The 23,273-nt window shown below is 47.5% G+C and overlaps 1 protein-coding gene across 2 annotated transcripts in view; it reads right to left on the reverse strand.

Moving 5' to 3' along the window:
- Positions 1 to 23,273, reverse strand: part of TTYH1 (tweety family member 1) — a 63,856-nt gene that overhangs the window by 34,600 nt on the left and 5,983 nt on the right. For both annotated transcript variants that reach the window (XM_081837413.1, XM_081837414.1), the window contains exon 2: positions 5,919 to 6,091. In XM_081837413.1, coding sequence (XP_081693539.1) covers positions 5,919 to 6,091 — 173 coding nt within the window. The remainder of the gene's footprint in view (positions 1 to 5,918; positions 6,092 to 23,273) is intronic.

Consider the following 23,273-nt stretch of genomic DNA (forward strand, 5'->3'; position numbering starts at 1 on the left):
TATGGGCCTCTTAATGCCAATATTACACTCTTCCAATTTATTTTTAAATGAAAAGCGGCCATGGGAAGCTGTCAGTTTCGAGTGGAAAAAACGGCAGCCGAGGGAGGAAGGCTGCTTAACTCTTTCCTCCCCTCTGCTTTTTCAAATCAAAATTACTTCCCCCAATCTGTTTCTCTACCTTGGGAGAGCTTATATAGATTTCCTCTGTGGGCTGCAGGCAAATTTGAGTGCAAAAACAATCAGAGGAGAATTGGTTACTCACAGTTTCTCCCCCACTGTTTGTCTGCTCACAGTTGCGGATTCCCATGGCTTTTCATTTTAAAAATAATAACCAAAAATCGGGAGACTTGTTACGCTCTGCTCCTGTTTAATGTCTAGCTTGGCCTTCCATCACACATCCTTAAGCTAACTGTCCAGGGTCCCTCACACAAGTAACAGAGTTTCTCATCAGCACTGCAAACCCGGCATAGCTGAGAAGACACCACAGCTGAGAGGCTTGCTACCCTGGAGAAAATCATTACCAATAAACACCTGAGGGAAAGGACACCGCCCTCTTAAGACAACATTCCTTTAATACTTGCATTGGTGGAAGTATTTTGGAAGGAAGAATTTCAGCAAGGGCAGCTTTTTTTTTCCTGTCAGGAGAAACAACAGAAAAAGCTGCCCTTGTTGAAATTCTTCCTTCCACTACACAACTGTTAAAGGAGCCTTTCCCCTGTATTACACCTGGCAATCTCATAATTAATATCCTCGCCTCGCCCTGTCTTGAACCCATGACCCCAGGCTGTCGCTCATGACGGTTAAGTAACGTCCCTAGCAAGGTGGGGGCCACAAAATGCCATTAGCATAAATGGTGCGGCCTGTATGTAAAGCATGGGGCTTTCTTTAAGGCCGAAGCCAGCACTTAGCAACCCCTTAGCAACAGCTTTTGTTCCTCGCGCCATGGGCCGATCCCGAGTCCATTGTTGGGCCTCTGTGCTGTTGGGAGGATTTGGAGCGATTGTGTGGTGGGGCAGGGTCTCTTTAAGCACTCTTCCCCCATGCTCCCCCACCTACCCCAATTGGGGCCAAGGACACAGAGGAGCCATTATTCCCGCCATGAATGGGTACAGTCTTGGCATGAATGGGAGCCTTATTTTTTTTGTGGTTGCTGGGCTCGTTCCCAAAGCGGCTGGGAATGAACCCCAATGCGACCCTTGTCAAATCAGGACAGGGATGGGTGTTCTTGGGAAGAGAAGGTGTGGGGAGGGGAGGAGAGGAGCTAGTTTTCCCTAATGAGAAAATGGGGGACATGTATTGGCGCAGATTTGCTCCAGCGTTTGGGTTCCGGTAGAAAGAGGAGAGCGTGTATAAAGACAGAGGAAGCTGCCTTATGCTGAATCCATCTAGGTCAGGATTCTCTCCACTGACTTTAAGATGCCATCCATGGAGACATCAGGTATCCTGACAGGAGCTGGGGACCTGGAGTAGCCAAGCTGCTGAGGAGGGGTGGCACAGTGACAAAAGGGTGTTCAGGAGAGAGGCTGCCTGCCTGCCTTCACTGGCTGAAGGTACAATGGACCTCGTTCCTGAGGTCCGTTCTTAACCTGAAACTGTTTTTAACCTGAGGTAACACTTTAGCTAATGGGGCCTCCTGCTGCTGCCGCACTGCTGCCACACGATTTTTGTTCTCATCCTGAAGCAAAGTTCTTAACCCGAGGTACTGTTTCTGGGTTAGCGGAGTCTGTAACCTGAAGCGTCTTTAACCCGAGGTACCACTGTACTGGAAACTGCTGCCTTAGACGACACATTTCCAGCTATTTCTGTTCTGCAGCCTAATTCATGCATAACACTAAGCCAAGCTATAGCTTAGTGAGGATGAGGAAGAGTGCTGGTGTACATTTAGAAAAAAAAAATTTGCTCCTCCTCCAGTACTGCTGCTGTCACACTACTGGGAGCTAATGGTTTGACTTGATGTTTCGTCCAAACCTGGGCTCCTCGTTTGTTTTCCTCCATACAAACCATAAATCGTAACTAACTTTCCTTCTTGGCTTCTTGCTCTCGGTTTGCTTGTGGGAGACAAATCCTGAGCCTAGGTTCAGACTTATCACTAAACCAAACCACAGCTTAGCTCCCAGTAGCTTGGCTGGGGCAGCGTGAAGCAGCCACAATTTTCTCTCTATGTTTATTCATTCACACCTAGCCATAGTTTAGCTGCGTATTACAGTGGTACCTCGGGTTACATATGCTTCAGGTTACAGACTCCGCTAACCCAGAAATAGTGCTTCAGGTTAAGAATTTTGCTTCAGGATGAGAACAGAAATCGTGCTCCGGCGGCGCGGCAGCAGCAGCAGGCCCCATTAGCTAAAGTGGTGCTTTAGGTTAAGAACAGTTTCAGGTTAAGTACGAACCTCCAGAACGAATTAAGTACTTAACCCGAGGTACCACTGTACATGCAAACCAAGCCAGCGTGTACTACTAATTGTCTTATTATGATCATGCACCAAAATTTTACAGGGGGAGAGAAACAGCTGCATTGTGTGCCGGCCCATCATCCTCTGTAACATCATCATGATGGTTCCATTGTCCTTCGCTTCATCACTGAACTGGCTTTTGATGGCACTAAAGGTAAAAAAAATATTAACTGGGACTCCCACAGATTTGCCATGGGGAATATTCTAAGAGGCAGAAGTAACAGAACCCTACAATAGGCCTCATTGTCAATATGAAAGTTCTAATTAGTTTTGGATCTGCAGAGCGGCTCATCTCTCTGTATCTGCCAAGCTCCTTGAAGTTCATTTTTGAGTGAGAAATCTAGGAATCATAGGGCACTTTTGCTGATCTCACTTGTCTGGGCCAGTCATCCAACAGTCTCTGAACTTAAAAGAACTTGACACTGTCAGTTTAATAAAGGCTTTGTAAATTTTGTGATGTATGTGCGTGTGTGTGTAGTCTAAGGGGAAAAGTCATACCCAACATGTTTCTAGGGGGAGGAGAATGAAAAGATCAAGGACATTCGTGTTACTAATATTGTAAAGATTGGTTTGGAGACCATGTAGTGCACACAGATATCTGACTGTCCGCACTGAGTATTAGTCATTGCATATATGAGAGAGACAGAGACACAGAGAGAGAGACAGAGAGAGGGAGAGAGAGAGATGCACATCACTGTCAATTTAAAATGAGGAAATGAGGATGGAGAAAGAATTTTAAGCACAAGGGTACTTTTAGTTTAGACTTTCTAGGTTTGCTGAAGAAGGCTGGGGTCTTGTGGATCAAAAAAGGAGGTTAAAACAGGGGTGGGGAAAGGAAGGAAACAAGCTAGAGAAAGGGAACAACATCTAAAAGGCTGCACAAATGGAAGGAAGGGAGAACTGGGAGCCAGGATTTCTTAAAGTTGGGGTTTTGTATGTTCTGAGAGCCAAACTGACATGAGGCATCATTGAGCAGCCTCCCAACAGCCCCTACACACACACACACACACACACAGAGAGAGAGAGAGAGAGAGAGAGAGAGAGAGAGAGAGAGAATTCACCTTAGGGATTTCCACCGCACCTGTATTTTGGTCCCAACTGATCCTATTTATGAGGTTTAGTTCCTATGTGTCCTGCTATCTGTCCTTGGCAAAGCACCCTATTTATCTTGAACCTGTTCCATGTTTTGGGGACATGTCTGCGATGCATATGTGCAACGTTCTTGTTGTATGCACATACATGTACTCTAGTTATGCAGGTTTCAGGCCTCTGATGGTTAAATATCAGAGTGGGGAACAGATGCCTCCCTGCTTTGAGCACCCGTGCCACATGCACGTCAAGGCACAAACCTGGACGAGAAATGGCAACTGCACTACTTTCTGTTCCATCTGCTGGTGCCTAGTTAGTAAATGCTGCTGAACGTGTTTGAGTTGCTACTTTTCTATAATAAGTACAACCAGATCCATTTGGAGCTTAAACATTCTGCTAAGACTTCCTTAAGCTTTCCAAAAAGGAAACTGTCATGATTATTCTACCAGCACACACCCTCCCTCGGAAACCAGTGTAGAACATGCCATTGCATGGTAAATGAATGAATACAGTGTACAGCAGGCGGGGGGGGGGGCGCTTTCTTCAACAGGGTGTGCTAGTGACAAGCACTCAGGTAGTGACATTTGATGTGGGAATAAGCAAGAACAACAGGAGAACTAGCAGATTCTCCCTTCTTTAAAGGAGCCCAAGGGAAAAATGAGATACACCAATGAACAGCTCCATACGCACCATAGGTTTAAAGCATGTTCTTTCCCCCATCCCCCAAGAAACCTGGGAGCTGTAGTTTAAGGCTACTGGGAACTATAGTTCTGTGAAGGGTAAGCTACAGTGCCTAGGATTCTTTGGGTGTGTGGGGGATGTGTTTTAAAAGCTTGGTGTGTACACAGATACTGTCACCACTCTTGCTAGGATTCCGGTAGGTTATTCACTTTGGGATTTATTTATTTTTAAGTGAAGCATGTATGTTTAGTCATCTAAATATTAATTCAGTGCCATTTATTTGCTTGTTTTAAAGCACAGTCAATTTAATCAGTGTGGTGCAGTGGTCACAGTGCTGGACTAGGACCCATGAAGACCAAGGCTCAGATCACCACTCAGCGATGAAGTTCACTGGGTGACTTTGGGCTACATCCAGCCTCAGCCCTAACCTACCTCACAGGCTTGTTGTGAGGATAAAATTGAGAGCAGGGAGAACTATGCATGCCACGTTGAGCTCCTTGGAGATAAGGTAGGATATAAATATGATAATAAATAAATAAAATTAGTAAGGCGTTGCAAACCTGCTCTGTGGATGTGGGGGGATGTGTATGAGAAGAGTAGATTTGTGACGTCACAGTACTGGCCAGTAGGTGCTGTTCACAGCCAGCTTTGGCTGCAAATTCACAAAAACGAGAGTGACTCTGTATGGACAGAACACAGCTAGTGTGTTTGTAGAGCTCTTCCACAACTCAAACACTGTTATATCGTATACACCCTAACTGTTATAGGTACACAATCCTCCTAATTCTCATCTGTGAAATGTTGGGAGGGTATGCTTTTCCTGGCCTCTGGCGAAGGGGATTTCTGCCTTTGAGAGAGGGGAACGACAATGGTGTGTTTCAAATCCTGCACGTTACAGCAGAGTCCGGGAGTGTGTGTGTGTGTGCGCGCTCTAGGGGTAGGGTAATGACGGCAGAGACAACTGTTGTTGGCAGGGCTGGGTGTGTGTGTGTGTTGCAAGGAGTTCAGGGCTTGGAATAACAAACAGACAAAGGGGCCTGGCGAGGCTGTGACGGGACAGAGAGAATGGGACACAATTTCCTATTCTCCCTGTGGAACAAGAGACCCATTGTGACTTCAGTTTGGGGGGGAAGGGGGTGGAGATGATGAGGGGGCGAATGGGCATCTAGTGTGAGAGACGACAGGAGCGAACCGTCAGAGGCCTGAAAGAAGCAGGGAAAGCAATAATATTCCAGTGTTAAGGTCTGGATGGGAGGGCAGGCTTTCAGCCTTTCCTTTGTAGGCTCACGGGGGCGGGGGGGCGGGGTGGGGGGCGGGTGTAGAACGGGACTGGAGCTCTTTCCCTTCTAGAAGACTCCAGCTCAGATCTCAGGTTGTTTACCTCAGGTTAAACACCAAGGGACTGAACAAAGCAGGCCGCAACACACCGAGAGATCATATGTGTAAAGCCAATGTCTTTACAAGGAATCCTAGAACTCTGGTTTATGAAGGGTATTGGGAATTGTAGCTCTGTGAGCGATAAACTACCCCAAGGAAGAAGTAAAGCTACTGGGTTTTGCTGCCAGGTGTCCTGTTTAAGGTCCCTGGCGCCTTATGTTTCGCTCTGCCCTTTCCCCCTTCTGTAAGGTGTACCATTTCTAGCCTGGAGGACTGACAAGCTTGCGGGGGGGGGGGGGGATAGGAGTCTCCCTTTACCAGCAGACGATAACAGCCGCCACGCAGCTCCAGGTGACACAGCAAACCCTTTGCGTCTTGCTTTCCTCGTCATCTTCATTGCTGCAGCAGCAGAAGCGGATCAGGTAGACACAGATGAGAACTAGGCTGATGGCAAAGCACAGGCCTGAGACGCTAGCCAGAAACAGCAATGCCTGGAGCGAGAGCAGAGACGAGAAAAAGAAGTGAAAGGAATGGGGCGGCTGATCTTTGGCCTGTAGTTTATCAGCACGTCTGGGGAAACAGGACAATCCGTGTCGTCGTCATCAAACATGAGCTGCACAACCCTTCTTCCTTTGCCAAGTTTCTAGGCCTCATGAATGAGAAGATGTGTTTAAGAGGCGGTATACAGAAGGTGCAGTAGTTATGCCTTCCTGCATAGCCTTCAAATCATGCCATTTGCTTGCAAACACTTTCTATCCTGCTATCGTAATGTTGCTTTTGCTCTCTTCCCATATACTGTATTTTTCGCTCTATAGGATGCACTTTTTCTCCTCCAGAAATTAAAGGGAAATGTGTGTGCATCCTATGGAGTGAATGCAGGCTCCTTGGCTTCAGCGATAGCAACGCGAAGCCTCCAAAGCGCAGAGGGAGAGCTCCCCCCGCGCTCCAGAGGCTTCGCGTTGCTTTCGCCGGTTTCTCCTGCCGCTTCGCTGAAGGGGCGCTGAGCAGAGAGGGGGAGAATTTTTTTTCCTGTTCTCTCCCTCCTATGGTCCTATAGGTACCTTCTCACTGCAAACAAACAAACCCTGCAAAACATGCTTCTTTCCTTCCATGGAGTTTGTTGGGGTAACTTTCGCCTCTTTCTTTTTGGAAAGGAGAAAAAACAAAATAATAATAATATTTTGAGGCTGTTGAATATCCAACTTTGCAGAAAAATGGGGGGGGGGGGCAATCCTCCCCCTCTGCTCTGCTTCAGTGTGGATTTTACCGCTTACGTATGAAGCTGGCTGCATTTTATGCTTGCCCGTTGTTAGCTGCCTTGGGGTTTTCTTTCAGAAACGAAAGGTGAGCCATGAATATCAAAAATGCATTAAAAGGCCCACCACAGCCAGAGCCTCAAATCTTTCAGGAAACATGAAAGGACTTCCACTCCAGGAAAACATTCAGTGAATTTTTATGAGCTGCAGCCTTCTGGAGGTCTACATATCTGTGTGTGATCTTTTGGGGTTTGGCAAAGTGCTTTTGAACTCTAGTTTTGTGTTTGTTGTGGGTTTTTTATCCTTAATAGTGTTGTTGATTCTTCTTTGTTTTAAAAAAAGAAGATTGAAAGACACTTGGAGCTATTTGGTAAAGTGGGATATAAATTAAATACTGCATCTATTGCAATCTCAATTCTGCAGGAACAGGGTCTAGAATCCCTCCTTCAAAACCTGATTTCCCTGGGTAGGCTTTCATACTACACCATCCTTCAGTCCTCATAGCCCACTTTCTGTAAGCTAAATTACGTATAAGTATCTGTTGTATACAAATAATTGAGGGATAGTATATACAGCTGAAATAATTGCATATTGTCTCCTTGCTTACGATTTTGTCTATCCCCCTCCGTCCTCCACTGTCTCCCTTAGTCCGTGGGCCTCCCAATGTTGCTGAACCACAATTCCCACCATCCCTGCCTACTGACCATGCTTGCAGGAGCTGATGATGGAGAGTGATAGTTCAGCTACATATTGAGGTTCCCCCCACCTGTTTGAGATCATAAGCTCCTTAAAGCTCTTGTGCATTGCAAAACACTATGCACACTGAAGATAAAATGAGAAGAAACATGAAAACTACTACAATCCTATGTGCACGTGTACCTGGCATTAAGCCCAATTAAACACACTTGCGCTTCTTTCAGAGCAGACATGCACAAAATCAAGCTTTCTGTGCAAACCTGCATGCCGTGCAGTTTCATCAGCACTCAGGATTTGAGAATTTGGAAGCACAAAGGCTGGCACGTGTTATTTTTTTACTGACACAGAAAATGAAGAGTTGGGCACTGGGCCTAGTTGCAGAATCCCATCACACAAATACCGAAGAATGAAATTTGCACGCATCTTTAAGAAGAGTTCTTTGGATGCTTTGACTTTTTTGTATATCTCCCAACCTTCAGGTGCTAAAGGAGGGGCATCGGGACTCCAGTGGACACTGGCAGTGTTAATTCTGTCTCTTCTACTCCTCTACCACCCCTGACGCATGCACACACGTGCACACTTACGCAGAAACACACACTGTAGCTGCTCCACAGCTTTTCTGCATGACACCAAAGCTCTGAGTAACAGCAGGGCACACCCTATCCTGCTTGCTGGTGCCGCCCGAGGCATCACAACAAGAGATGTGGATGGAGGGAAGTGTTTATCTGCCTCGCTGGGCCCTCCCTTCCCATTCCGCAAACATACAAACAAACAGATTACAGGCAATCTGACAATTTGCCTCAGGCTTAGACACCACAATCTGTGCCCACGGCAGCTGGCAGGGCCAGAGGGAGCGGCTGGAAGGGTCGGGGGGGGGGGGTCAGTTGGTTACACTTGCTGGCCTTTCAAGGACTGAAAGCATCACCAGGCCCAGGAATGAGGATGCATCTGAGACTCTACGGTGGTACCTCAGGTTAAGAACTTAATTCGTTCCGGAGGTCCGTTCTTAACCTGAAACTGTTCTTAACCTGAAGCACCACTTTAGCAAATGGGGCCTCCCGCTGCCGCTGTGCCGCCGCTGCACGATTTCTGTTCTCATCCTGAAGCAAAGTTCTTAACCCGAGGTACTATTTCTGGGTTAGCGGAGTATGTAACCTGAAGCATATGTAACCTGAAGCGTATGTAACCCGAGGTACCACTGTATTTCACTCACTCACTCACTCACACACACACACACACACACACAGAGAGAGAGAGAGAGAGAGAGAGAGAGAGAGAGAGAGAGAGCTATCCATTCCCTTCCCTCAGAAAACGTACAGCTGTACATACAGACATAGCTCTGCATACACCACTTTTAACTGTGGGTGGCCTCTATAATAAAATTGCAAAGATGTCGTCACACTCCTGTTTGTGTGGCCACCAATTGGTGGCTTTGTAAACTGCAGTGTGGTGACAGAACTGCAAGCGGTCAGCCCAGGTAGGTTGGCTGGCTGGCTAGCAAGCAAGCGAGCAGGTGGCCCCAGCGAGCGACAGAAGAACAGCCAGAACAGGGCAGTGCAAGTAACCAGCAACCATCGTGCACTGCTGTGCACCTCACATCAATACCATCCTTTCAGCCTCAGCAGCACAAGACATCTGAGGGTGAAGAAAAAGCATCAGAGCAGGACAGACACTGGAGGGCTGCAGCAGCCTGCCCTGGCTGTTCCTCTGTAGCTCATCTACACTGTACTACAAGTCAAACAGCAGGGAAATGAGTTACTTGAGAGTGAGAATGAGGAGGAAGCAAGGAAGCAGGCAGTTCCCGCTGGTAGGGAAGAGGGGAAGAAAGGTGATCTCCCCTTCACACACACCCCTCCTCACTCACTGGCTGCTCCTGTCAGAAGAAGGCAGAAAAGGCTGCATTTTAAAATGCAGGGTTCTTTCTCTATCTTTGTGTGGCGACAGCAGGGGTAAATGTGGTGGTGGGGGGGGGAAGCTTTTTTCTCTCTTTCACCCCACCCCGCCCCAATGCTCCCACCACTGCTACCTGCTGTCTTTGCTACATGAATGCTGGCTTCTCCATCTCTTTGAGAGGCAACCAAGGCAGAGGGGTTGGAGGGTGAATGAAGCAGCTTTCTCCCTTTCATTCCACCCCACCACCAACAATGGTGGTGAGATGTAAATGGGGGGGGGGGAGTTTGGCAACGTGTGAAAAGGGGGTTGGGGAGCTGTGAGGGAAAGGGGTTTTGTTTTTGGGAGGGCGTGAGGTGTAAAGGGAGGGGGACAAAGTCCTGAGCAAGCTGTAAAGGGGATAACTGGTCAGGTGGAAAGGGAGAGGAAGTATGGCCAATTGTAAAGGGAGGGGGATTTTGTTAAGGGGGTGAGGTTCCCTCCCCTCTTTTTGAATATTTGTTTAATGCTGCTGTTTTTTAAACCATAATCTATAGTGTATTTTAATCTGCTTTTATTCTTAGTTATGGGGTTTTTTATTTTAAAAAATCAAGCCGCCTGATGCTTCTATTTTCAGGAAAGCCAGGATGAAGAAAACCTTTAAATATTTCCCCATTGCCCTCTTTTTATCAATCCAGTGTGGGGTGTAGTGGTTAAAGCAGGCAGAACCAGATTCAAATCCTACATGCGGCCTCTAGAGCTCAGTAGGCAAATCTTATCCTACCTCACAGGGCTGTAGTGACAATGATCCCAGCACACCATGCATTAGCACACATTTAATGCACATGGAATGAGGGACGCAGATGGTGCTGTGGGTTAAACCACAGAGCCTAGGGCTTGCCGATCAGAAGGTTGGCGGTTCGAATCCCCGCGACGGGATGAGCTCCCATTGCTCTGTCCCAGCTCCTGCCAACCAGCAGTTCGAAAGCATGTCAGTGTGCAAGTAAATAAATAGGTACCACTCCGGCGGGAAGGTAAATGGTGTTTCCGTGCGCTGCTCTGGTTCTCCAGAAGCGGCTTAGTCATGCTGGCCATATGACCCGGAAGTTGTATGCCGGCTCCCTTGGCCAATAAAGCGAGATGAGCGCCGCAACCCCAGAGTCGGTTATGACTGGACCTAATGGTCAGGGGTCCCTAATGCACATGGAATACTGGGAACTGCAGTTTTTACCCCTCACAGTGTGACAATTCACAGCACTGCGAAGAAGATACCATTCCCAGAATTCTTTGGGATTAATGTGCAGCATGGATGTGACTGATCACATGGGCTGAGGGAGAATTTTGTACACCCCTGTAAATGCCTTGGAGGAAGATCAGAATGAAAAAGGATGAACAATGTAGCTAACGCAGGGGTGCCAACTTGAATAAATATATTGTGGGGGTCCTGGTAAGCCCTGCCCCACATAACTGATCACATGATGCAGTGCACCCACACCATTTGAATGGGAGTACCCATCAACTTTGTGGGTGCCCTGCTCCCTCAAATATTTTATTGTGGCGGCTGAAGCCCCCACAGCCGCTAGGAATGGGCTCCTATGAATGTAGGGATAGACTGAACAGGAAGAAATTGTGCTTTCAAGGGAGGGATAGGTACATGGGATTTATGGAAGGGAGGGCAGGCTTCATGTTGGGGGGGCAGGACTTCAGCTAAGTATTTTTATTGATTTACTTGATTGGGGGGGCAGCTGCCCATGGATAGCTAAATCAAATGAGTTGAGGGGCTCTGTGTGGGGATTAAGAAAGGTGTTTTGAGTCAGGGCTCCAGGACTGGTTTTCGGTGTCACTGGAAACCAAGCAGAGGGCCTTCTCGGTGGTGGCACCTGCCCTGTGGATCGCCCTCCCATCAGATGTCAAGGAAATAAACAACTGTCCGACTTTTAGAAGACACCTGAAGGCAGACCTATTTAGGAAAGTTTTTTAAATGTTTGATGTTTTATCGTGTTTTCAGTATTTAATATTTAATATTCTATTGGAAACCCAGCCAGATGGGCAGGGTATAACGAACATATTATTATTATTATTATTATTATTATTATTATTATTATTACCAGTAAGAGAGAGAAAGAGAGAAACAAGAGTGTCTCTGAGAAGATGACCCCTCCACACACGATTTCCTCCCATCTGGAGAAAGATGGAGCAGCAGTCAGATAGAAGTAGGGAGGGCTGAAACAAGAGAGATGGAGAGATAAACGCGATTCTCTCTCTCTCTCTCTCTCTCTCTCTCTCTCTCTCTCACACACACACACACACACACACACACACACACACAGTGGATCAGCTGCTGCTGTGAGGCTCAGCCTGACCTACATATCAGCAGTCAGAGCGCTCGCCTCCTCGCTGGCGCTGGGAGGGAATCTGCTGCTGCTGCTGCCGCCGCCGCCGCCACAAACTCCCGCCCCCTCACCCGCAGGCCGGGACTGCGCTCCTCGCTCCCGGAGCTGCCCACGGCAGGGGCGGCGGCTTCCCACGGGCAGCTGCACGCGAGCGGGTGCAGACCCAGGCTGCGGCAGGTCGTTGCCACCGCGCGGGCTGCTTGCTTCGGCTCCCGCGCCTTCGCCACACCCGCGATCGGAGCCGGGTCACCGGAGACCCCCGGGGCCGCCTTTGCGCAGCCGGGCCAGGCGCACCATTAACAGTCTTGCGCTCTCCCGCCACCTCCGCTGCTTCATGCTTCGCAGCCGCTCCCACGTTGCTGATATAGCTTGCAATAAGAGAGCAAATAAGCAACTCTCGGTTTTGGTTTTTTAAATAAAAAATAAAGACTCTGGGCATGTGCAGTTTTTGCATTTAGCACCATTCCTGCTGCTTCCTGGGTGGTCGTCTGGGGCCTCTCTGGCCCCGCGCTCCAGCCCTAGCTCAGCTCCGCAGTTGCCTCCCTGAATGTGTTTGTTTTCCCTCTGGCACTAGAGACATCTGTTATAGACATAATTAATTTAACGTAATGGGCCTCTAAACGGTTTTTGAAGGACTGAGCACTACTAGGAAAGCAAAGATGAGAGAGGCCTCAGATCAGGTCTCCCGGTGCTTACCTGGCTCTGCCTCCATTCATTCCCCCTCAAACTCATAGCTCACCTAAGGAGCTCAAGGCTTTCTATGCTGATGCTATTAGCCCCTTTGCCCTCACAAGCATAGGTGCCAATTCCTTGGGGGGCAGAGGTCCCTTTGGCTCCCCCATATAATATTTTAGGGGGCCAGGCCTCCCCAGAATTCATGGGCAATGCCATTCAAATAGTGTGTATTGTGATCAATTATGCAGGGTATTGTCTTGTGACCAATTATCCCCCCCCCCCACATATTTTATTCAAGTTGGCGCACCCTTGCTCACAACAATCTTGTGAGGTAAATTGATCAGAGAGAGAGCAATTGAGCTTCATAGACCAAGCAGGGATTCACACCTAACCCAGCTCCCCTCCCCCTCCGTCCAAAGCCACACCACCACACTGGCTCAATAAAGCCAGGACCCACATTTTCATCCCCAAATGCACAAATAAGAAATTCCTGGGGGCATTTCTCTCCCTCCCCAATGTCTGGATAGAAAGGTGTGGATAGGGGAGATGTGGAAACGTACCTGTGGGGGCTGGTGAACCATTGGTGGAGCAGAAGGCAAGGAGGCCAGCAGTAGGTGGCGCCAGAGCCAACGAGGGGACAGAGCAAGCTAACTCTAGGTTTGCCCCCATCTTCCTCCTCCCTGCTGCATTTTACAAGGGCAGTACAGTGGTACCTCAGGTTACATACGCTTCAGGTTACAGGCTCCGCTAACCCAGAAATATTACCTCAGGTTAATAACTTTGCTTCCGGATGAGAACAGAAATTGGGCTCCGGCGGAGCGGCAGCAGCAGGAGGCCCCATTAGCTAAAGTGGTGCTTCAGGTTAAGAACAGACCTCCAGAACGAATTAAGTACTTAACCTGAGGTACCACGGTACTGAGACTGAGGAGAGGGGGAAACTGACAGGCAACACCACCCGCTGAACATGTCACAAAAAGAAGGCAGGCAGGTATGGGCTGGCTAGGGGCAAACTGAAGTTGGCGGCACGACACCCCATTCATGATTCATCGGATCATGCCCACTGCCACCACCCTCACCTTTGGGTGTTCAGTTGAGGCTCTACAGGTTTGGTTGGGGACCCCGTTTTTTGTAGGGTTCCCGCCAGAACAGCGAAAGTCTATGCAGGTGCAACTTATCCCCACAGGTTCTCTTCAGATATTTTGGTGAATGGGTGGGCAGGGGGTCGGTTCTGCAGGTAAAACCCTTCCCCCCCATCCACAGTCCACATGTTCATGGTTATAGAGCATGAACAGAGCTATATCCTTGAGGACCCAGTTGTATCCGCCCACCCACAAATGTAGTCACCTTAATTTCTAAGCCTTCGGTTGTAATGACCCAAGCAGGGTTTGTCTCCACAACTATGAGGACTTGGAAACACAAAACTGCAACAACCAAAGGCTAAGTCTGAGCTGGTGCACGCATGTATCCCTTCTTCACACAAGCCTGTAGCTGCCAGATCAGAACCCAGAGATCTTGCCCCTATCCCACCCTTAACCATACTGAGGCAAAGGAAATGATCCATTAGTTCACCATGGTCTATAGGAAAGTTTCTTCCTCAAATTCCACATACAGTGGTACCTTGGTTCTCAAACGCCTTGGTACTCAAACAACTTGGAACCCAAACACTGCAAACCCGGAAATAAGTGTTCCGGTTTGTGAACTTTTTCAGAAGCCAAATGTGCTCTGTTTTGAGTGTTATGCTTCTGTTTTGAGTGCCACACTTCCGTTTTGAGTGTTATGCTGAGCTCTGCCTGTTTTTGCTATTTATTTTGTGTTTTTGTTTTTGCGGCTCTTTTTGTTTTGTTTTTGTGACTGTGTCAAACCCAGCTCAGCTACTGATTGATTGATTGTGTGACTGTAGTATATTGTTCATTGATCCATAAAATGAAAGCAATAAACAATATACTACAGTCACACAATTAGACAGTAAAATTCATGTTAAATTGTGTTTTAGGGGTTGTATTTAAAACCCTGGAACAGATTAATCCATTTTGCATTACTTTCTATGGGAAAGTGTGCCTTCGTTTTGGAATGCTTTGCTTTTGGAACGGACTTCCATAACGGATTAAGTTTGAGAACCAAGGTACCACTGTCTCTCAGAAGCCTACTCTGCAGTAACTCAGAACAAGACTTTTATGTGGCTACCCATGTACTCTGGAATAGCATCCCTGTCCCAATAAGAAAGGAACTTACTATTTGCACTTTTCAGAAACATTTGGATACATGTTTGTTCCAACACACTTTCCCAATGTTTTGCTACAAGTGTCTAATTTAAATTGTTTAAGTTTGGTTTTAAAGGCATTGGCTGGTTTTATTTTATTAAAAAAAAACCCTAAAACCTCATTTTGGCTGTTTCTGTTGTAGGTGACGGCCTTGATGATTGTGTAGAAGGTGATTAATAAATGGAGATACTGTAATAATAAATGAATGGTAATAAGTTAATGATAATAATAATAATCCATTTGTTGAAACTCCTCCCCACACAATCTCTCTCCTAGTCCGCCTGCCCATCCTCTTCCCCTTCCTGCCACAGAGAGTAGGAAGCTGCCCTCTACCAAGTCACATCACTGGTCCAAAGCTCAGTAAGTGTCTACTCTAGGGATGGGAGAGGCTGTGGACCTCCAGATGTGGTGAGACTCCATCTCCCATCAACTTCAGCCAGCAAGGCCATGGCTCAGGATAATAGGAGCTGCACCGTAGGTCTCTAGAGCTGCTTTCCTTCATCTGGTGCCTTCCAGGTGTGTTAGACTCCTAACTCCCTTCAGCCCCAGCCAGAGCTGTAACCTGGAAAGGCCAGAGATTGAAGCTGAGAGGTTTTGCATGCAAAGCCTGTTCTCTACGGCTGGGTTATCTTTACTGCATAAATCCACCTGCCTGTTTCAGTCTGTTGCAGAGACAGAAAGATAACCTGATGGTGATACTTGAGAATGGAGAAAGGGGAAATGCAGAAGACAAAAGGGATCAGGGGAGAGATATGGATGGATAGATCCATCAATCAATCAATGGAGGGCAAATAAATGAATTAGCTGATTAATTGAATATATTTATTAATAAGACTGTTAGTGAAGGGGGGGGAGCAAGAGGAAAGCCCTTAGCTGTTAGAACGTAAGAAGGATGCAGAAAACCGTTCTCCCCTCTCCCCATCCAGAATGAATTCACAGATCCCCTGACACTCATTAATCCAGCTAATTTGATCCGATTGTTTTAAAAAGCACTTTCAAATATTTGAGTCTCCTAATCCCAAAGCCAAAGCTCTCAGCTGGTGTGAACCAGCCTGTTGTTTTGTTGTTGTTGTCTTTTTGTTGTTGTCGTCATCAACGGGACACGATCCCCACGTGATGACCCCCCACTCTTGTTACAAAGTAGCTCTGCATGTGAGTTCATAAAAGACTGGATGGAGGAACGTGCTCTGTGTGTCTTGTATATGGCTACTGGTGATTCAGAGAAGCAGCTTCCCCAGGGGAACATTTTCATCATTTACTGCTCATTAATGTAATGGTGTGTATGGGGTGTTAAGGGAAGGCCACATCACACTCCTTCTGGGGCAGATTGTCCACCTTTGGTCTCCATCCTGCACTCAGCTCTCACCTGTAGCTCCTAGGAGCTGTCAGCATGCGTCAGCGGCTGCACCCGGGAATGGCTTCGACTGGCCATCCACACCAAGTAAGGGAAAAGTAAAGGTAAAGGGACCCCTAACCATTAGGTCCAGTCGTGACTGACTCTGGGGTTGCGGTGCTCATCTTGCTTTATTGGCCAAGGGAGTCGGTGTACAGCTTCCGGGCCATGTGGCCAGCATGACTAAGCCACTTCTGGTGAACCAGAGCAGCGCACGGAAATGCTGTATACCTTCCCGCCAGAGCAGTACCTATTTATCTACTTGCACTTTGACGTGCTTTTGAGCTGCTAGGTTGGCAGGAGCAGGGACTGAGCAACGGGAGCTCACCCTGTCATGGGGATTCGAACCACCAACCTTCTGATCGGCAAGTCCTAGGCTCTGTGGTTTAACCCACAGCGCCACCCATGTCCCTAAGTAAGGGTAGCCTTGATAAATTAGGGACTTCTGCATGCAAGCAAAGACAGGCTGCAGCGGATTAAGCAGATGAGACCAATAGTGGGTCCAACAGTCAAGAAGGCAGTTCCTGCACATGGTGAAGTGAGGGGCAGGTGGGGCTCATCAGCCCTGGGAAGGTAGCCCATCTAGGAGAAGGAGAACTCTGATCCTAAACCTCTACTGTCTTGTGGGATCTTCAGAAGAAGAAGAAACTAAGAAGTAAACCAGGCTTCCTCAACCTCGGTCCTCCAGATGTTTTTGGCCTACAACTTCCATGATCCCTAGCTAGCAGGACCAGTGGTCAGGGATGATGGGAATTGTAGTCTCAAAACATCTGGCGGGCCGAGGTTGAGGAAGCCTGGAGTAAACCCAACACAAATCTGGAGTGGAGTCCACTCGATATATAGCCCCGAAAATGATACTTGGGACCATACAAAAGATATTAAGACTGGGAGTCTTCCCTTTTTTTAACCTCTCTTCTGAGCAGGAAGATTTGGCAAGGCCTTTCCCCTACCATGAAAACAGGGCCGGCCCAAGACATTTTGGCACCTGAGGCGAACCATGAAATGGTGCCCCTCCCCACCAGGGAAGAAGGGGTGAGTGAAGTTCTACATAAGGAACAAGGGGCAAATAAATTATGCACTCAGGCCTGCTGTCCCTATGGATCCTGTCACCTGAGGTGGTTGCCTCACCGTGCCTGGTGGGTGGGCCAACCCTGCACAAGAAGCTTCTATTAATGCCACATTTCTGAATACTTCCTGCTGAGAAGCTACACAATGCAGATCACACAGTCTTCTGACAATCTGCACTTTCCCAGGTATCTACCACTATTAAGAATCAGTATATTCTGCCCACAAACACATACTAAGGCTGCAATTCTAAATAGAAATATACTTAAACGGAAAGAAGCCCCATGGAATTTAATGGGACATAGTTCTCAGTAAACACAGATAGGAGTGGTCCATAAGACTGCAGTCGAGCACCCAAACACATGCAAGTCCCTCTGATTTTTAAGCATGAAAAAGTGGAGGCAGGATTGTACTGCTTAAAACTAGAGATGATTTAACTCCAGCCTTGTTGTATGATCAGCATTGCCTTCCAGAATTCTGATGGTCCACTAATGTGCTTTAGATTGCAAAGCAAGAGTGGATACTCAGGATCTTTGAACAGTTAACTAATCTGCGCTAAGTGATCTTGAGTATCCACTACTCTTTAAGAATGCAAATGCCTTACTTTGTCCCACCAAGGCTGAATTCACAGGACCTTTCCAGACCTTTCTCTTAATTGTTAAGCTCCGCATTATATGTGAGCATTCACACAACAGATAAGCTGTTTTTTGAGCTCTAGAGGAATATAGGGCAAGTTTTCATGACATTTGCTTCCGGGGGGGGGGGGGGGAATGTTTGCAAAAAATATGGAAAGGGATGTTATATTTACACTACATCCCACTCCAGTTCAACTGTATAGTTCCAGAAGTGGCTTTTACATTATGTGAAAGCGCAGATATGATGTGGAAATGAATAGGGAAATGTGAATGAAAATGGAATAAGCTGCCATGTGAATGCAACTCAAGGTCTACCCCATGGATCATTCTTTGCAAAGCTCCTAGCAGCCAGGAGGTGTGCATGTGGGGGTCGATTAAACACTGACACGTGGTCCAGCAGTGGTCTACGGTCTTATTTTTCTCCACCCCTGCTGTGGACTACATGCTACCTGCAAACTTTCACTACTGGCATGCTTCAAGCGGGAACTGCAACACAATGTTGCTGCGTGTGGAGTGCTCCAGTTCAAGTTGCTCCATTCTGTGTCCTCTCCCTCCTTGTTCACAGTTCCCACCCACAACAGTCACTCAGCATTCTGTGGCCACTGGGCATGCTCAGCACTCATGGGTTGTTTTAGAGGTCCCCCATGTGGGGGTTTCCCCCCAAAAATATTTTTGTATTGCTGCAAACCTTGGGAGTTCCTCCAAGCCTGTTGAATACAGTGGTACCTCGGGTTACAGACGCTTCAGCTTACAGACGCTTCGGCTTACAAACTCTGCTAACCAGGAAGTGGTTGCTCTAGGTTAAGAACTTTGCACCAGGACAAGAATGGAAATCTCATGACAGTGGCGCAGCGGCAGCAGGAGGCCCCATTAGTGAGAGCACGCCTCAGGTTAAGAATCGTTTCAGGTTAAGAACGGACCTCTGGAACGAATTAAGTTCTTAACCGGAGGTACCACTGTACCTCCCTCTGGTATGTGGGAGATACTGTTTTGGCTATCTGTGCAATGGTACTTGTAGCCTTAATGTTGGCAGTACAGATGGACAGGGAGGGAGAGGAGCAGCCCTTCTGGAGAATGCATCTAGGTTCTACTAGCGACACACGAGCGATAATTTCATCACATGGGGTGCCTGCATTGGAAATGACGTCCTTCCTATGGGAGTAATTAACATTCAAAGTAGAAGTGGTATGGGATGCTCTTCTGGTTTCAAGCAGTCCTCCAAGAGCCAGGTAAAGATCAGAACTTGAAGAAGCAATCTATGAACAGGTGTGTGGGAGAAGAGCCAAAGGTCAGAAGAAGCCCCAGATACCGTCCAGTGGGGATTGGGGAAGTCCAAAACCAGCTATTCCCCCCCCTTTTTTTCTCTCAAAATGCACATCAACACGTGCTTATGCAAGCCCAAATGCACACTTCCACACTCAGATGCTATAAATATGTTCAGTTTCATTATTCCATTCCAAAGATGCTTTGCATTTCCCCCCCAAAACGTGACATGCTGCAAAATTTGGAGGAAGATCCAGTACATACTGTAAGTAATACAGTCCATCCTGGCCCTGCCAAATCTGGTGGTGCCACTGGCATGTAAGGCTGTGTATAATTTATAATTTAATTTGGCAGTTTTATCTGCTTAGTTTGTTTATACACAATTGTACACAAATTGCGGTGGTTGGTGGTTGGTGGTGTACAACTCTCTCTCTCTCTCTCTCTCTCTCTCTCTCTCTCTCTCTCTCTCTCTAGGTAAAAAGGTAAAGGACCCCTGGACAGCTAAGTCCAGTCAAAGGCGACTATGTGGTTGTGGTGCTCATCTTGCTTTCAGGCCAAAGGAGCCGGTGTTTGTCCAGACAGCTTTCCGGGTTATATGGCCAGCATGACTAAGCCGCTTCTGGAGCAACGGAGCACTGTGACGGAAACCACAGCACACGGAAACACCGTTTCCCTTCCCGACGCAGCAGTACCTATTTATCTACTTGCACTGGTGTGCTTTCGAACTCCTAGGTGGCCGGAGCTGGGACAGAGCAACGGGAGCTCACCCCGTCGCGGGGATTCGAACCTCCGACCTTCCAATCAGCATGCCCAATAGGCTCAGTGGTTTAGACCACAGTGCCACCCGTGTCCCTTTCTATATATATATGGCTCAGGGTGTGTGAGAGGAAGTGGGCAGTGTTTCGGCAAGGGAGGCCAGTGATTTGGCACTGCCTGAAGCTGCAGAGGATGCCAGAAGGAGTGGGCTTAGGGCATGTGGTTTGTAACTATACATCTACAATTCTATGTCATGGATGCTTTAGCTGAGGTTCCCGCATTGCAGGGGGTTGGACTGGATGACCCTCAGGGTCCCTTCCAACTCTATGATTCTACTCTATGATCTAACCATTGACAGAGGGATAAAAGAAGGGGGAGAGTATGTTTTCAAGGGGGTGTCGTGTGAGACAAAGAGGAGAGGAATCTCCCTTTCTGCCTTTAAATATGGTTTAGAGCAGAGGTGGGGAAATGTGGTGGTGTTTGGGTTTTTTTTCATATTTTCCGTATTCATTTGTGAGCAATTTCCTGGGGCTTGAAAACAGTGGTGGGCAGTGCCAGGGGAACAAAGTGGGCAGGCAACAGATGCCAGTCTTGTACCGCGTAGGCTGTATTCCAGCCACACAAACACCAGAGTTCCTTACACAAAGAAACCTCTTCACCCTCCATGCAGGTAAGCAAGGTCACACTCACATCGTACATTCAAAGCACAGGGCTTCTGCCCTCCCACCCCAGAACAAGAACCCAGTTTGTTAAGGGTGCTAGGAATTGTTGCTCTCTAGGGGGAAAGCTCTGTGGTGTGGATGTCGCCCAAGTAAGAGGCATTATCGCAGTTTAAGGCACTTGAGGAAGGGTCTGGCTTGAGTCCTGAGGGCCACAGAGGGAGACTGGGAGGGGGGCACTTTTGTCCCCCAGGCCCAAAGTCCGCCACCACCTCTCGTTTACAGCAGGTAGAAGGCAGGTTGGGATCTGCTAATAGATCTCTGAGCGATGTTGCAGTAGATTGGCAAGGATTCCTGACCTGATTTTTTAGCAGCTAGCTGTAACAAAACAACAGCTTTCCCACCTACATTTGCCTGCAGAAATGAAGGCTAACTAGAGCTGAACTTTTGTCATGTAAAGACGCTTTGGGGCATTGTGGAGAATTTAAATGGTGACACAAATGCCTTGTATTTTTGTGGAATTTGCTTCCGTAATCTGTTATGACATGAGAGTTTGATCATTTTATGTTTGTACGGTCTTTTGCTATTTGAGGTATTTACATTCATGGAAGTTCTGGGCTGTGCAGGTGGTTGGTGTTTTTTGCCATGACAGCCACCCACCTGGACAGATTTAAAATGGGTTTAGATGAATTTGTGGCAGATTTGGCTAGCGATGGCTACCATTCACAATGGCTTTATACTTCTTCCAGTATTATTTGCACATTTTGCACCCAGACCTATAAATTAGCTTATACAGATCTGTGTACAGACAAATCCTTTGTATTCTTTTTAAAAATGATGTATATCCTCCAACATTTCTCCGATGAAAATAGGGACGACCTATTCCATAATAATAATAATTTTATTATTTATAGCCCAACCATCAGACTGGGTTGCCCCAGCCACTCTGGGAGGCTTCCAACATATATAAAAAACATAATAAAACTAAACAGGGCTGCCTTCAGATGTCTTCTAAAGGTTACTTATCTCCTTGGCTCAGGGGCTGCAAAACTCCATACCTTCCAACATTTCTAAGATGAAAATAGGGACGTCCTAAGGAAAAGTGGGACATTCTGGGAGGATCAAATCAGAAACCGGGACAGCTGCTGTTAATCTGGGGCTGCTATCCCTGGAAAACAGGGAAACTTGGAGGGTCTGAGTGATGCCTTTCTCTTCTTTGGGTGAGACTTAAGAGGCTGCTTTATTTATTTATTTATTTATTTACCACTTTATACTTCTACTAAAAACCTCAAAGCGGTGTACAGCATATTAAAGCAATAAAGCAATAGCTGGGTGATGTTCCTCCGTCCTCATGAGCAGCCTCTTCAGTAGGGCTGGTGAGTGTGGGTATACCCACTATACCTTTAAAGCACATTCAAAGCACATCCTACCCTCACTGTAGGTTAAACCACAGAGCCTAGGACTTGCCAATCAGAAGGTCGGTGGTTCGAGTCCCCGCAACGGGGTGAGCTCCTGTTGCTCGGTCCCTGCTCCTGCCAACCTAGCAGTTCAAAAGCAAGTCAAAGTGCAAGTAGATAAATAGGTACTGCTCCGGCGGGAACGTAAACGGCGTTTCCGTGCGCTGCTCTGGTTTGCCAGAAGCGGCTTAGTCATGCTGGCCACATGACCTGGAAGCTGTACGCCGGCTCCCTCGGCCAATAAAGTGAGATTAGCGCCGCAACCCCAGAGTTGTTCACGACTGGACCTAATGGTCAGGAGTCCCTTTACCTTTACCCTCCCCAACTTCATGGGAACTGTAGTTTGTCAATATCCTGGGTATTATAGCCCTGTATGGGGAAACCTGGGGTCCCCAGGATTCTTTCATTGAGGTGGGATGTGATTTGAATCTGCTTTAAAGGTGTCGTGTGTATGGCTCGGGTGGTGTCACAGTTGCTGGGGAACACCAGCAGAAAAGGGCTATTGCCCTCCTGTCTTGCATGTGAGCTTCCCGTGGGCGCCTGGTTGGCCAATCTGCAAAATGGGTTGCTGGATTATAGAGCCCTTAGGTCTGATTCAGCAGAGCTCCTCTTGAGTCTGCGTTGGGGGCGCTCCAGGGATTTGAATGTAATTTAAATGGTGGCTCCAAGTTGAAGAAGCGCTCACTGGAACGCCATAAAAGGGGAGAGGGCCAGACAGGGATCAGCTGGGGCCCCGACAACCACCCAGCAATGTTGGGCACTGACGCCAGCCCTGCCTGGTGCCTCTCCCTGGGGGCTCAGCCAGAGAGGTAAGTGAAAGGAAGGCTGCAGCCACACCTTGGCAGTGCCACAATGGGGCATGTATTAAGGCTGCGAGAGCTCTTCCTCGCAGAGAAACAGTGAAATAGGCAGGGCAGAGATGAGAACTGTGAAGAAGTGCCAGGAGTAAGAGCTATATAAAAGATAAATTATTTATACCGTGCTGGGTTTTTCACATTCACATCTTTAAAAGGATGTTCAGGGAGAAGAGTGTTTAAAAAAAGAAAAGCTGTAAAAAAAAGAAAAGAAAGAAAGAAAAGGCTCACGGCATGGGAGAAGAAGGAGAGCCTTGTGGAGATCTGTCTCAACCGCATTTGTAAAAGAAGGTTATGAAGGGAGGGTGTCAAGAAGGGCGTCCTACATTTTATGTGACCAGAAAACCCAAATTCTCTAATTGAATCAAATGAAATAGATTTGCATGAGCTCGCTGAAGCACAGCACTTCGCATTGGTCTCAGAGTACAAGGGATTCCCCCC

The sequence above is a fragment of the Podarcis erhardii genome (assembly GCF_964252035.2).
Source record: "Podarcis erhardii genome assembly, chromosome: 13".
NCBI lineage: Eukaryota > Metazoa > Chordata > Lepidosauria > Squamata > Lacertidae > Podarcis > Podarcis erhardii.